The 16,541-nt window shown below is 39.5% G+C and overlaps 1 protein-coding gene across 1 annotated transcript in view; it reads right to left on the bottom strand.

The window, feature by feature from the left end:
* The window catches only part of vps50 (VPS50 EARP/GARPII complex subunit), a 192,079-nt gene that overhangs the window by 116,717 nt on the left and 58,821 nt on the right, over positions 1-16,541 (bottom strand). The window contains exons 7-9 of the mRNA XM_060824779.1: positions 9,661-9,778; positions 9,542-9,577; positions 3,674-3,756 (exon numbers count right to left, since the gene is read on the bottom strand). Coding sequence (XP_060680762.1) covers positions 3,674-3,756; positions 9,542-9,577; positions 9,661-9,778 — 237 coding nt within the window. The remainder of the gene's footprint in view (positions 1-3,673; positions 3,757-9,541; positions 9,578-9,660; positions 9,779-16,541) is intronic.

The following is a 16,541-nucleotide window of genomic DNA, read 5'->3' on the forward strand; positions in this document are numbered from 1 at the left end:
AAATCTAGACTCATGTATCATAGCACCATCTATCAAACAAACCTCTGCCCATTTCAAATGCAGTCCATTACAGCCTGAGAGATTTATGGCACAAATGGAGGCAGTTCAGCACATCATACTGATGTCAGTAAGCACTTTTGTGGAAATCTCATTCCTCTGTTCTACATACGTTGCCTAACAAAACTCATTCTAATGAAATGCCTATCTCATTTTCATTTAAAATCACTGATTATCTCTGCTTCAACCATCTTTGTAGGCAGCAAGCTCCAGATGTTTGCAACTTACTACATGAAAATGTTCTACCACATATACATTGTGTATCCGTTGCCCAAAATCTTAAACATGTTCCTTAGTTTTTCTCCCACTGGCTAGTGGGAATAACTTTTCTTGGCTCATCTTTATCTAAACCTGTCATAACCTTAAAAATCACACACCACCAGATTATAGCCCAACAAGTTTATTTGGAAGCACTAGCTTTCAGAGCATTGCTCCTTCATCAGGTAGTGCTTTTAAATAAGCCTGTTGGACTATAACCTGGTGTTGTGAGATTTTTAAACTTTGTACACCTAAGGTCAACAGTGACATCTCCAAATCATGTCATAATCTTGTGCAACTTAACCAAATCTCCCCTCAAACTCCTTTGCTGCAAGGTGAACAACCTTGTCCAGCTGTAATTAAAATTCTCTAATCTCTGGAAACATTCCAGTAAATTCTCTTCCACCCTTTTAGAGACTTTTGTCCTGTTGGTGAGTAACAGTGGACAGAACACTCTCCTCAGGGAGAGAGGAGCTTTATAACAATACATGATAACACCCTACTTTTGCCTTCTGCATCTATTAACAAAACCCACACAATTCCTTATGGCTTTCTAATTACGAATCTTTATTTCTTGTCGCATTCAAAGGTTGATAAACATGCACCCCCAGGTTTCACCTTCCCCAACTCAGTACTCCAGAAACACTTTTCCCCAGGGTGAGTCCACTTTGAGCTTGAAGATTGTTGCAACTCCTCAATCAGAATTGACGTAATGGGCGAGAGACTGTGAAAACAAAAAGCGACAAAGGCCTGAAAGAGTAGGCATCTGTCGGAAGGAAAGCACTGCTGTCATACCTTGGTCAAAGCTCATTGGACGCTATTAATACCACAGAACTGGCAAGCCCAAAATTACAACTTATTACCTCAATTGCCGAATAACAATCCTAGTTTGGGATTCCTGCCCGCACACCCTGCCATTGTCTGTACTTCCTCTCACTTCTGCTAAAAAGCAATTACTTCATGCATTTCTTTATTAAATTCCATTCATTACCTTTCTGTCCATTCTGTTAACCTACTATAGAGTCATAGAGATGTACACATTGGAAACAGATCCATTTGTCCAACCCGTCCATGCCGACCAGATATCCCAACCCACTCTAGATCCACCTGCCAGCACCCGGCCCATATCCCTCCAAACCCTTCCTGTTCATATACCCATCCAAATGTCTTTTAGATGTTGCAATTATACCAGCCTCCACCACTTCCTCTGGCAGCTCATTCCATACATGTACCACCTTCTGCATGAAAATGTTGCTCCTTAGGTCTCTCTTATATCTTTCCCCTCTCATCCTAAACCTATGCTGTCTAGTTCTGGACTCACTGACCCCAGGGAAAAGACTTTGTCTATTTACCATAGCACCGACCCCCCCCCCCCCCCGAACAGCAACCCATCCAGACCCATTTCCCAACCCTACATTCACCCCTGACTAACACACCTAGTATGGCCAATTCACCTGACCTGCACATCATTTGGATTGTGGGAGGAAACCGGAACAAACCCACACAGACACAGGGAGAATGCGCAAACTCCACACAGACATGCAGGAGTCAAATCCAGGACCCTGGTGCTGTGAGGCAGCAGTGCTAACCACTGAGCTACCGTACTGTCCATAAATCCTTTTTTGGAAACAGACCCTTTGGCCCAACTAGTCCACACCAACCCTCCGAAGAATAACCCACCCAGACCCATTTCCCTCTGACTAATGCAACTAACACTAGGGGCAATTTAGCGTGCACACCTTTGGACTTTGGGAGGAAACCGAAGCACACAGGGAGAATATCTGTGTGGAGTTTGCACAGTCACCCGAGGCTGGAATTGAACCTGGGACCCTGGTGCTGTGAGGCAGCAGTGCTAACCACTGAGCCACCACGCCACCCTACTACTCTTCAGTCTGAAATGCAGCCATTTAACACAATTCACTAATTTAAAACCTTAAGCCAACTTTATCCATGTTGAATCTGATACTTCAGTTCCAAGAGTTACAATAATGTTAACCAGCTTTTTTGAGAGATAGTTTGCCACCTACTTAAAATTCATACATATATTCAATATGTTCTCTTCAACTTCTTTCTTGATTAATTAGGTAAATCAAGCACAACTTAACTTTTATGAATCCATGATGGCTCTTAACATGATTCATCAAATGTTTCTAAACGTCTGTCAATTTTCTCCTTGATTATTATTTCTCAAACCTTTCCTCATACCAATGTCGAACTAACTGATCTGTAGTTGATAGAAAAGTAAAAGCCTTTCACAATATTAACAAATTGCTGCGGTGAGGAGAAAACTAAATTGACCTAACTAAACCAAACAAAGGGAAACTGAGGCTCTGAAAAGCAGCCTGTCTAAGGCATTCTGTAGTTTAGTTAAAGATGCAAACAGTTTCGCCAACACTGAATTTTCTCAACTTTTAAAAAATGAACCAAGACTGAAGAGTATCATGTTTTTATTAATAAGTTGTTTAATTTAAAAGATTATTCATGGAATACAACTGAAAAAGATTAGAGAACAGGTATTGAATATTCAGTGATTCTATAGAGATTGTGCCAGAATGTATCACTTTTTCCCAGTTTTCTACATTTTCACTGTTCTTGATGCTGCTGCTGGGACTTGGTTTCCCCATTACAGTCCATTTGCCAAATCAAGCTGTAACCACAAACCTTGTCAGTGATTGTGACCGATTCATTGACAAATATCAGCATAGTCAGCAAGTACACAAAGCAAAGTGAAACAGAAGTCAAGAAATCTGTTTTTAGAGCAAACTCTGAAGCTGTTGCACCAGATACTAAAATTGTGTGAAGCCTGAATGACATATGAAAGCTTTTTCTACATAAACAAGAAAGCATAGTAACTGCTGTGATATGATTCAAATGACAAGATAAAAAGACCAAGAGTCAGTTTGGAGATCTTGGTTAACATTTAGTATGCCTTGCTCTTATCCAGAATTACTGTCAAAGATATGAATCATATATCCATCTGTCATATAGACAGAGCCCACGAACAGATACTTTTCAAAGTGTCTTGCTATTTTCTGCACCCTATGTTTAAGGCTTTCAGGACATGCTTTGACCATGTAAACTCCAGTATTGCTTTCCTTTGAATAGTTGATGCTACCATTTGAAAGTTAGGCCACGAGTTAACAAACGTATTTCATACAATTGTGCAGTTTAACTACATAAAGGTTTGAAAGCCACCCAACAGATTGTCTCAGGTGGTCAGGATGCAATTTCATGCATCAAAACATTTTCAGATTTACTTGTAGTTTACCACTTCATTCAGTAGAGTTCAAAGTCTAGTAAATAAAGATGAATGACAAATAGAAATCTCTTGTTTGATTTATGTATAGATCAGTGTTACCTTATGCAGCTGTAGTGTTTGAATGTGCTAGCTGCTTTCTGACATTCCAAACAGAGTTGTATTGCTCCAGGATAATCTTCTTCCTTAAACAAACAATCATAAAAGCATTCAGACCTCAACAAAACCATGAAACCAATTTTCACTTGTAAAAAAAATTCCCAAATTGTCAATAAAACTATGAGCGAATCTACATTAAAATGCTTAGTTTAACCTTGAATGATCAGTTAGTGACAAGGCATACATGTAAGGCCAGACTTCCGGGCAGAAATACAAAACATATGAATTATGTGACATTGAGGGCATAGAATAGAACAGAAGACACTGTCCTTTTAATATGATAACCCAAGCCCTGATGATTCAGGTGGATGAAGACCATCATCAGGCTCTATTCTAAGTGGAGATCTGAAGTGTTAGGTTTTGCATTTGCAATAAACCATGGGAATACAAAATAAACAGGAGGGTATTGAGAGGGGCATGGGGAGTAAAACGCCTTGGAGTGGATCTCCACAGGCTCCTGAAGATGGCAGGCCGAGTCAATGAGATGATAAAGGAACATGAGCAAACTTTTTGCACGTTGGGTGAGGTACTGAACAAAAATGCTAGGATATCATGCTGGAACTGTACAAAGAAGCAAGATCAGTATAGAATAGAATACCTATAGTGTGGAAACAGGTCCTTCGGCCCAACAAGTGTACAATGACCCTCAGAAGAGTATTCCACCCAGATCCACTCCCCCATCATCACTAACGAATGCACACACCCTGAACACTATGGGCAATTTAGCATAGCCAATTCAGCTAACCTGCACATCTCTGGATAATGTTGCCAGAGCTTGAAAATTGCAGGTCAGAGGAAGAATTGGATAGGCTAGAGCTGTTGTACTAAGAACAGAAGCAGCTGGGATACATAATTGTGGTGTATAAAATAACGTGGGGTCTTGGATAATGAAAACCTATTTCCCCCAGTGGAGAGATCAATTATCAGCTGGTACAGATTTAATGTGCCTGGTAAAAGGATTGGAGGGCTCAACAGAAAAAGATTTTTCATGCAGAGAGTGGTAGAATGGAATTCACTGTCCACTTTGACAGCTAAGGCAGAAACCTTTAGCTCATTTATAAGTAACTTGGATCTGCATCTCTATAACCTACAAGGCTGGGGCCCAGGTGCCAGAAAGTGGGATTAGAATGGGCAACTCATTTATTCAGCTGACACTGACATGATGCGCTGAATGGTCTCTTTCTGTGCTGTAATTATTCTATGGCTGTTGCTATGCTTCGGTCAACATCCTTCCTTAATTATGAATTAAGGTGACCAAATAGAGCTGAGCTGCCAACTGACTATGATCTAAGTGAACCATTAAACCATTTCTCAGAATACTGGTTAGTGCATTGAGTATAGGAGTTGGAGGTCATGTGGGGAACGTTTGAGGACCCTGGGTCTATACTTGATGGAATTTAGAAGGATGAGGGGGAAGCTAATTGAAACATACAGAATACTGAACGACCTAGACAGAGTAGATGTTGGGACGATGTTCCATTGGTAGGAAAGACCAGGACCCAAGGGAACAGCCTTACAGTAAAGGGAAGACCTTTCAGAACAGAGATAAGGAGAACCTTCTTCAGCCAGACAGTGGCGAATCTATGGAATTCATTGCCACAGAAGGCTGTGGTAGCCAGGTCATTGGACATAGTTAAGAATGAGATAGGTAGGTTCTTGAGTATGAAGAGGATCAAGGATTACAGGGAAAAAGCAGGAGAATGGGGTTGAGAAACTTATCAGCGATGATTGAATGACAGATCATACTCGATGGGCTGAATGGCCTAATTTCTGCTCCTATGTCTATGGTCATGTTGCAGCTGTACAGGACTTTGGTTAGGCACTTTTGGAATCCTGCATTGCAATTCTGGTCTCCCTGATAAAGGAAGGATGTTGTGAATCTTCAAAGGGTGCAGGAAAGATTTAAAAGGATATTGCCAGGATTGGAAGGTTTGAGTTATGATGAGAGGCTGAATAGGGTGGGGCCATTTTCCCTGGAGCATCAACGGTTGAGGGATGACCTTATAGAGGCTTATAAAGTCATGACGGCCACAGATAGGATGAATAGATAAGGTCTTTTCCCTGGGGTGGGGTAGTCCATAAGGGCACAGGTTTAAGCTAAGAGGGGAAAAATTTAAAAAGGGATCTAAGGGGCACAGAGGGTGGCGTGTGTATGGAAGGTGCTGTCAGAGGAAATAGTAGAGGCTGGCACAATTATGACATTTAAAAGGAATCTGGATGGGTGTATGAAAAGGAAAGATTTAGAGGGATATGGGCCAAGTGCTGGCAAATGTGACCAGATTAACTTCTGATATCTAGTTGGCATAGACGAGTTGGACAGATAGAGATGTATAGCATGGAAACAGACCTATGATTCTAAATTAATGACCTACTCCTGCTCCTTTTGAAATAATACTATCATAATCGGATTAAGTGTTCATTAATATCTGGTGACTTGCTGCAGAACTTTCTGATGTGCACAAATCAAAGCAGTCTACTCGATTGATTCTTCATTCACAAGATTAAGAATTCATGCATTCAATCATGAGCACACTGTGGATACAGTGGGTGCCATCTACAAGACATATTTCACTGACTGACTAAGGCTTCTTCAATAGCACACAAACCCATGATTTCTACCATCCACTTGAACAAGAGCAGTAGGTGAACAAGAGCAGCAGTAGTATCCTCCATTTTTAGGATTTCCACAATCTGAATTGGAAAAATTATTATTATTTCTTCATTGTCACTAGGTCAATATCTTGGAATATTGAATGTGCAAATACCTTTACCACCTGGACTACAGTGGTTTGTCAAGGTACATGAATTCCTAAGTGCAATGCTTCTTTTTTGTTATAAAAATTAATTCATGGAATGTGGACATCATTGTTAGGCCAACATTTATTGTCCATCCCTAATGACAGCTAAGAGTCAGCCACATTGCTGTGGGTTTGGAGTCACACGTAGGCCAGACCAGTTGAGGATTTCCTTCCCTACATCGTGTTGTTGAACCAAATAGGTTTTAATCACAATCAACAGTAGTTCCATGGCTGCCATTAGATGAGCATTTAATTCTAGATTTTTAAAAAATTAATTCAAACTTCAGCATCTAACAAGGAGGGATCTGAATCGATGTTCCTCAGAGCTTTAGCCAGGGATTACTCATTCAGTGACTTTACCATTACACCATCACCTTTCCACTTTGAAATGCATAAACACTTGATAACATTTGAGAGTATTGCGCTGGAAAAGCATAGCAGGTCAGGCGGCATCTGAGGAGGAGAATCAACGTTTCAGGCATAAGTTCTTCATCAGGAATGATGAAGGGCTCGAGAACACTTGATAACATTCCTAAGGACAATTAGGATGGGTAATAAATGCTACTCCAGCAGCAACACACACATCCCCTGAATGAACAAAGGAAATCTCAACAGCATGGTAGCAAACATCAATGTCTATTCCTGGTTTCCACAAACTCTTTCTTTTAACTCGTTATGGGTGTCATTTCGGCTCAAATATCCAGAAACACTCAACATTTCCATCAGTACACCATTGCATCATATTGCTTCTTAAATGATTACAAGATTTTCAAATCCATTTTGTGTTGAACAAACAACATGGCAGAATGCTTTCTTTAAATGAGCCCTTAATCTGTCTTTTATATACTTGAACCAGTATGCTTTAATTTCTGTAGATTTTCTGAAATAATCATTCTCTTCCTCAAGTCCCCTCCCCTCCATCATATAGTACAGAGATCCTGGATACAGGAGATAAAGAAGCAGAGATGGTACGAGGAAACCTGTTCTCATTATAGTTCCAATTTAGAATGCACTATCTGAAAAGATGGAGGAAGCAAGTTCAATACTAACATTCAAAAGTGAAACAGATAAATACTTGACAAAAAAATACTTTACAATATTATAAGTAGAGAACACAAAGGTAGGATTTACTAGACAGCTCCATCAAAGAGCTGGAACATGGGTCAAATGGCCTCCAGCTGTGTTATGATTCTATGAATCAAGTCTAAACCAAAAGAAAATTAATTCTGCCATCTGCACTTACTGGAAGAAAGCAAAGTACCAACTACTATCCATCGCAATATCTCAAATTTATATTAATTGGGCATGCAAAACATGGGCTAATCTGCAACTAGTAAAAATTTCAATGTGGAAACATTTTGTAAGAATTCTTAGCTAGGTAATTGCATGAACCTCTTTAAAATGAAACTGTTGCAGTTGTAATTGAGAAGTTCCAGTTGTCCTTTGGTTTAGACTACCTAGATTGGGAAAACACGCAGTTGTCTCTCTGGCAAAACTGAAGCCGCCCTGTTATAAAATTTTTAATTCCCTAAACAACTTTTCAACTACAGTTGACATAATTCTGAATCCACAGATCATAAACAAACCAAAATACAACTTAAATAAGTAGGTGTATGAATATTTAGTGACTTTAAAAAAATTAAACAGCCAAACAAAAATGACTGCTATAGTCATATGACTGGACTTGGCAGTATCCTTTACACAAGTTTCTCAGAAATCAAAGTCAGCCAGATGCTCAACACCTCCTGTAGCTCCTGCTTGAATGGGAATGCTAACTGTTGCTTTATATGCTGCTACAGGGAGCATTATCTCTTTAAAAAACCCAACCCTATTAAACAGAGTTACAAGTCAACCCATCCTATAAAATGCTTTATGACTTTCCACTTAACCACTAGGATGAGGCATAGACCATTCTTTACCTGCTACACAAACCTTCTCTTGACATGCATTGTTCTCATGAATAAGTTGGTTTCATTGATGTTAAAGGTTCATTTCACTGAATGGTAGATTGCTCTGTTGTGAAATGATATGGCGTATACATTTCTTTGATCAGTAACTTAAAACTTGTTACAACAAGTCAGTAGTTCTTTTCCACTGACCTTCAATCCAACTGATAAACTTAAACATTTTTAATCCTCTGGAGGCAAGAAAATATACTTGAGTTAAGAGAGGAATGAAGAATGCAAAGCAGTATTCAGAGAAGTACAAAGGACAAACTAAAAAGGAAAAGCAATTTGATGCCACAAGAGTGCAAGAAGACCAAATACAAATGAAAAGGAATCTGTGCCTCTCCCTCAGGTAAATGTGTGGGAATCAATGAACTTGTCAAACTATGCCAAACAATAAAATATGGCAGATATCAAGATCACCAGTATTCATTAGATTTATCAACAGAGAAATGCAATAACAGTAAAACACAGATGTAAAAGACACAATCCAAATTTTGATATCTTACATCATTTATTTTCCAAGCACAAAAAAAAGAGATCATAGGAAAATTGTTAGGGGAATCATTTTGCAAAAGATCTCCATGATTCTTCCAAAGCAGTCAGCCACCCTGCCTGGTCCAGGTACCAGCCTCGACCGAACTTGTCCAAATATACAGGAAATGTGCTCTAGTTAGGAACAGGATTTGGCCATTCAGTCCTTCAAGCCTGTTGCATTTGTTACTAGCCATTATCAGTAAATTTTGTACATAGTAATAAACTTAGCTTTGCTTTGTAATTTTGGCTAAGGCAACAAAATTGAAAACAGTTCAAACAGCTATGACGTGTGACAATCATGTCAGTAAGTCAAAATGTTGTTTATTGGATCACCATTCATGACATTGCAAACTTTAACATTTTACATTAGTTTAACAGGATGCAACTTTCCAAACATGATATCGATCCAAAAAAATTGTATAGAGAAACCTTCAGCAATTTACTTCACATTTAAAATTTATGACCTGAAAATACAGTGACCAGTGAATTTGCTTTTCTAGTCTTACGAAAAGTAAATCATGGTTGCCTACCTCCAACATTTCACTTAATCGTACGTCCGTCCTTTGCTGTAGAGAACAAAATAAAAACTGTCAGAAATATTTCACACAAAATAAAATAAAAAAAGTTTATGTACGTAAAAAATATATACCAGTGTTTTAATTGTGCGTAAAGACTTCAGTAGTCCAATCAACAGCTGTCTCTTTCTTTGATTCGCAAGCAACCCCAGGCTAGCTTGTGTAAAGCCTTCCTTGGCAATATTTAGCTGCCTGACAAAATAAAACATCAAGTCTGTTTTAAACAATTACTTATGGTAATGAAATGCAATCAAAATGTTATTTATCTTCATGATACAATGTTTATTTTCTTATTAAAAATACAACCTAAATTACATCTTCAACACGCCAAAATATACCATGATGCTTTACAGAGTTATAAGTCAAAGGAACCCTTGGCCAGAAGTAGAAGAACTCAGACCAAAAAAAACTGATCAAAAGTTTTAAGACCAAGTATGAAAAAAGAGATCAAAGGCAAAAGGGAGACAACTTTAGTGAGAAAATTCCATAGAAATCTCATAGGTTGAAAAAGCTACTCTTAGAGCAGAGGTAAAGATGCAGCAGAGGGGAGTGCATTCTTAAACCAAAAGAATTGAATGACAAATGCACAGCACACTCTAAACCAGGAAAGCCACTTCAAAAATCAGATGGTCAGCATCCATACAACAGAATTAACAGTTTCATTAAAACAGTAAATAATCAGCTTTTATTACAGATAAGTGAAATTTCTTGTTCTTTGTAATTCTGCAACTTCCTTTTGATTCGTGCAGTCAATAAACTATCTTCAATATCAAGGTATTTTCTCCAAATAAAACAGCACAGCATTAGGCTTTCAGACCAACTGATCAGTATTCTCAATGAGGTCCTCATGTCCTTAACACACTACATTTGTTTGCTCCCAGCGCATACTCTATCCTCTTCACCTCTTTGCTAAAATCAATTTATCTAATCTACCATAACTACACAGCAGGTTCCACCCTCTGGGTCAAGGTGATTCTCCTGAGTTCCCTTTTGGACTAATGAGTGACTCTTATGCTTATGGTATTTAGGTTTGAATCCCCATCCAATCATTTGTGTTTTAAGGTAAACATTAAATCTTATTGGTTTCTAGTTTCCAAAATGAAACCCACCCCGTTCTATCTTTCTTGATTTATTTTAATATCTCTGTACTATTATATTACTGTATGTTCTTATATCTTCACCAGTGCCACTGTATGCGTGTTTCAAACATAATGACCAGAAGTGTGCACAAAACCACAAGTGTAGCCACACCTAAATTCCATGCAAATCAGACATAACTTCTCTACTTCTTCAGTTCTAATCCTTAAGAAATTTTATTGCTTCTTTCTTATATTTTTGTGGCCTTGTTAATCTGATTTACAATAATAATGATCCACGTCTCCATATCTTGAAACATAAATGTGATTTGGATTTTAAGTTTCCAATATGTATGCTTTGTTCTTTCAATCAAAATTCCCTTTCTTACACTTGTAAGAAGTACTGAATATCAAACAACATTTGGACATGTAGTTTTAATATAATCGACTGTTTTATCCAAAATGCTTTTAGCCCATCTCAATATGATGATAAGCATCGAGTTATCAGATGATGACTTGTGTGTTGAGCAGCCATCTTAGGAAATACTTGTGGTATCTCATCAGCTCCCTAATTTTGACAACTTCAGATTTTTCTTTATCCATCCATATGCCAAGAATAAATTCTATGTTGTTGTGCAAAAATATTCTCATCTTTCTTGGTTCTGAAGTTTACTTTCCAATACACACACAAAAGTTACATACCTGCTGAATACTTACCCCACTGTAAATAGACTTTGAACGCAAAATTATTACAGTAAAAAGTAATTAGTGATCAGTGAATATTTGCACCATGTTCGTGCAAACTGAAAAATGCCAAGCAAGCATTAACTGAAAATCCAGTTGATTAATATTTTCCACAAGTTCTTTTACAGACTTAGCAGAACTTCAGCGCAAATCATACAAACATGGAAGAAAAACCCTGGGAACACTCAACAGTTTAGGCAGCTCCTGTGAAGGGAAAGAGTTCCAGCTTGAGATTGCTGATTCTTTTTCAAGAGAACCACCTTTATTATTCCTACTTGAAATGTTTTTTGTAGACTTTTGTTTTAGAAAAAAACAATTCAAATCAGAATTGCAAGTAGGGAGCAATTCTAACATAGAATGTTGCATTCCTGAAATACAAATTAGTTCTTTAAAAACAAATTAGCTTTCATATTTACCTCTGCGATGAAGGAATGACATGGATGACTCTTTGCCCTGAAATACCATTTGGTTTCACCACATATGCTTGGGAATTACATTTGCTACTTGTTACAAAGGCATAAATTATTAATTTATTTTGCAAATGGGTACGAACTCAAGAACCATAAGATTCACAACAAATTTACTAGATTGATATCTGGAAAAAGTTGGTTGCATATGAGGAAAGGTTGGAAAGACTGGCTTGTCTCTATTCGACTTTATAACAGTGAGGGGTGACTTGACTAAAGTATAGAAGATCCGAGAGCTTGGATGTGGAAAAGACGTTTTCTCCTGTGAGCATGCCCAGAATCAAGGGACAATGCTTAAAGATTAGAGGTCACCTTTGTAGGGCAGAAACCAGTGTGTATTTTTTTCTCGGAGGATCTGTAACTTTAGAAGTCACTGCTTACTAAGCCATTGAATATTGATTAGCTCCACTGATGGAATAGCTGGTTTATGATACTGAGTGAATACAACAATATGGGTTCAATCCCTGTAGCAGACATGAGCAAATCATAAAAGCCTCAACAGTGATCAAGTTAAAATCACCACGAGTCACCTCTCTTCCAGTCTACTGCGAGCAGCCTGTGGGACTATGGCCACTTTCACGGTGTAAGCCAAGAAGGAACAACTTTGAGGAACGACAGGGTACAAATCTTGAGTACAAGGTAACAGTTCAGCATGGTTTTGTCAAGGGGAGGTCATTTCTGATCAAATTCATTTAATTTTCCAGAGAAGTGACCTGCTGTTTGGACGAGGGCAGTGTGTTCAATGTCGTCAACTTGGACGTCAAAAAGGCTTTTGATAAGGTCCCGAATGGGAGACTGAAAAGTAAGAGCTCATGGGATCCAAGGAAATTTGGCACATTTGATCCATATTTGGCTGAGTGGTAGGAAGAAAAGGGAGATAGTTGCAGGCTGCTTTCTGATTGGCAGTCTATATCCAGTGTGGTGCCAGGGTCAGTGTTGGAGCCCATGCTACTTGTGGTTTTCAAGAATGATTCAGACTTGAAAGTTGGAGGGTTGATCAGTAATTTTGCAAATGATTCAAAAATTGGTGGGATGATAAATAATCAGGAGGATAGCCATTGATTACAGGAGGGTAGAAATGGGCTGACTGGTTGTAAAAGGAATTCAATCCACATGAAATGAACATTTGGGTAGGCCTAACAAGGCACGGGAATACATGACAAACTGCAAGACCTTGAAAAGTCTATCTGTACTCCAATCTTGAGTCAGACTAGTTTTATTTCCAAAGTAGGAATTTATAAAATGTCACATGGACTGACTGCCTACAGAATGTGTGCTTTTTGAACATAACAGATTGTATCTGCAAATCCAAGTCTGCAAATGCAAATTCACCCCATAGCCGTGTGTGCGCGCGCGTATGTGAGAGAGAGAGAGAAAATGAGAGCGCGAGAAAGAGAGCGCGAGTGTGCGTGAACATGACGAGTGTGGGGGTGTGTCTGTATGTCTGACAGAGAGCAAGAGAGAGGGTCTGCAGACCCTCTCTCATATGCACCCTCTCTCTCAGACACACACAAACACCCTCTCACAAGGATACAATCCATCACACTCGTGCACACACACATATAAGGGATGAATTTGCATTGCAGATTCATTCTATTTTGTTCAAAAAGCACACAATCTGCAGGCAGTCAGTCCGTCCATGTGACATGTTATAAATTCCTACTTTGGAAAGAGAACTTGTGTGACTCAAGTTTGGAATACAGATAGACTCTAACCTCACACCTTTAATGTATTGCCTGAGCTGAGATGTCACTTTTTTTTTTATAAAACTTTACATTATCTCGGGAATGTGACTTTAAAGTTCTGGGATTTACTTATTATTGAATTGAAACCTGCAACCCATTCTAAGTGATTAAAGACTTCACAGCAATCTAGGTTTGTCCAATACATCACAACAGTTGTATGACACTTTGATCTTTTGCTACAAATTCTGTGTCTTATGACCCTGCCCCACAAGCTACCTGACGAAGAATCAGCGCTCTGAAAGCTCTCTCATTCCAAATAAACCTGTTGGACTATAACCTGGTGTTGTATGATTTTTAACTTTGTCCACCCCAACCCAACACCGGCATGTCCACATCATGAACTGGCCAAGGCGTAGCTTCTAAGAGCAGGGAGACTATGATGGGACAGTGTCAAAATTGGTTAGGCCATAGGTAGAGTATTGTGTGCAGTTCTGAAATCAACATTAGAAGAGGAATGTGATTGCACTGGAGAAGGTACAGAAAAGATTTAACAGGATGTTGCTTTAGCTGGAAAGTTGCAAAATTACCAGTTTAATATCTGGACTAGAGTTAGAGTTAGGAGAAAGCGAGGACTGCAGATGCTGGTTGGGAAGAAGAATGCAGGTCAAGAAGGCGGTGTGGAGTGCGAGGGTTGGGACTGAAAAAAGGTTGAGGGTGGGGGGGGGGGGGGGGGGAGGGAAATGAGAAAGCTGGAGAAATCTGCATTCATCTCTTGTAGTTGGAGGGTTCCTAGGCGGAAGATGAGGCACTCTCCCTCCAGATGCGTGTTGCCATGGTGTGGCGATGGAGGAGGCCAAGGACCTGCATGTCCTTGGCGGAGTAGGACGGGAAGTTAAAGTGTTCAGCCATGGGGTGGTTGGGTTGGTTGGTGCGGGTGTCCCAGAGGTGTTCTCTGAAACGTTCCGCAAGTAGGCGACCTGTCTCCCCAATGTATAGGAGGCCACATTGGGTGCAGTGGACGCAGTAAATGATGTGTGTGGAGGTGCAGGTGAATTTGAGACGGATATGGAAGGATCCCTTGGGACCTTGGAGGGAAGTGAAGGGGGGGGGAAGGTGAGGGCGCAAGTTTTGCATTTCTTGCGATTGCAGAGGAAGGTGCCTGGAGTGGAGGTTGGGTTGGTGGGGAGTGTGGACCTGATGAGGGAGTCGCGGAGGGAATGGTCTTTCTGGAACAACGATAGGGGAGGGGAGGGAAATATATCTTTGGTGGTGGGGTCTGTTTGGAGGTGACGGATATGATACGATGTATCTGGAGGTTGTGGGGTGGTAGGTGAGGACCAGTGGGGTTCTAGAGAGTTTTAGGAACATCAACCATTCAGCCTCTCAAGATTGTTCTATCATTCAATGAGAAGATCATGATTGATTTGTGGTCTAACTCGATATATCTGCGTTTGGTTCATATCCCTTAACATCGTTGCTTACAAAACTTTGTCTCTGCTGTAAAATTAGCACCTAATCCAGTATATCTGCTATTTGCAGAAGACACTTCCAAACATCTACCACCCTTTGTGTGGAGAAATGCTTCCTCACATGGCTCCTGATCTTATTTCTGAACTCTGAACTCTAATTTCCCAGCCACTCTAATCCCAACCAGTGGAAATAGTTAGTCTTTATTATCCGGTCTTTTCCTAGCAAAATTTTAAAGTTTTCACTCAACTCACCCCTTAACCTTCTAAATTCTAGAGAAAACAGGCCTAATTTGTGTAATTCCTCCTTATAACTTAACCCTTGAAGTCCAGGTATCATTCTTGTAAAGCTACATTGTACTCCCTGCAAGGTTATTATATCCTTCCTAAGGTGTGGTGCTCAGACCTGCTCACAGTTTCTTCAAGAAGAGTCCAACCAGGGTTTTGTATAACTGCAGCATAATTTATGCATCCTAGAACTCCATCCCTCTAGATATAAAGGCCAGCATTCCTTGAGCTTCCTTGATTATTTTCTGCACCAGTTCATGGCATTTTCAAGATCTATACACCTGAGCTCCCCAAGTCTCTCTGGACATCCACTGTACTTAAATCATCTAAAAAGTATACTGATTTATCCTTTCTCGGTCCAAAATGGATAACTTCTCACTTGTTTACAATGAATGCCATCTGCTACAGTTTTGCCCATTCACTTAGTCTATCAACATCCTTTTGTAATTTAATGCTACCATCTACATTGTCTACAATGCCACCTAAAATTGTGTCATTAGAAAATTTGGATAGATGACTTTCTATGCCATCATCCAAGTCATTTATAAACAACACAGACCCTAATGCAGATTCTTGTGGTCACTACTCATCATATCCTGCCAAGTTGAGTCCCTATCCATTACCCCTACTTTCTGTCACCTGCCACACAACAACTTTCTCAGCCATCTCAATAATTTGGCGTCAGTTCTATGGGCTTCTACCTTCATTAACAAACTTTTTACCAATTACCTTCTGGAAGTTCATATAAACAACATCCATAGGTGTTTCCCAGCCCACTACCTCAGTCACCTCATCTAACAAATTCAATGAGGTTTGTCAAGCATGACCCACCTGACAGAAATCTACACTGGCTCTGCCAATTACTGAAATTTCTTTTAGCTATGAGGACAGATTGGAGTTGTTTTCGTGGAACAGAGGAAACTGAGAGGGGACATGATTGGGATGTATAAAGTTGAGAGGCATAGATAGAAAGAAACATTTCCCATTTATGGAGGGATTAACAACCAGTAGGCATAGATTAAAGATAAGAGGTTGAAGGTTTAGAGGTGGTGTCAGAAAAAAATCTTTCCATCCAGAGATTGGTGGGAAATTGAAACTTATTGTCTGTAAGGGTGGCATAAAAACCCTCATAATATTTAAGTAGTATTTAGATGTAAAGTTTACAGGGATGTTGCCAGGGCTAAAGGGTTTGAGCTGTAGGGGAAGGTTGAATAGCCTGAAAGCTGTTA

This window comes from Hemiscyllium ocellatum, chromosome 5 (assembly GCF_020745735.1).
Source record: "Hemiscyllium ocellatum isolate sHemOce1 chromosome 5, sHemOce1.pat.X.cur, whole genome shotgun sequence".
Taxonomy (NCBI): Eukaryota; Metazoa; Chordata; class Chondrichthyes; order Orectolobiformes; family Hemiscylliidae; genus Hemiscyllium; species Hemiscyllium ocellatum.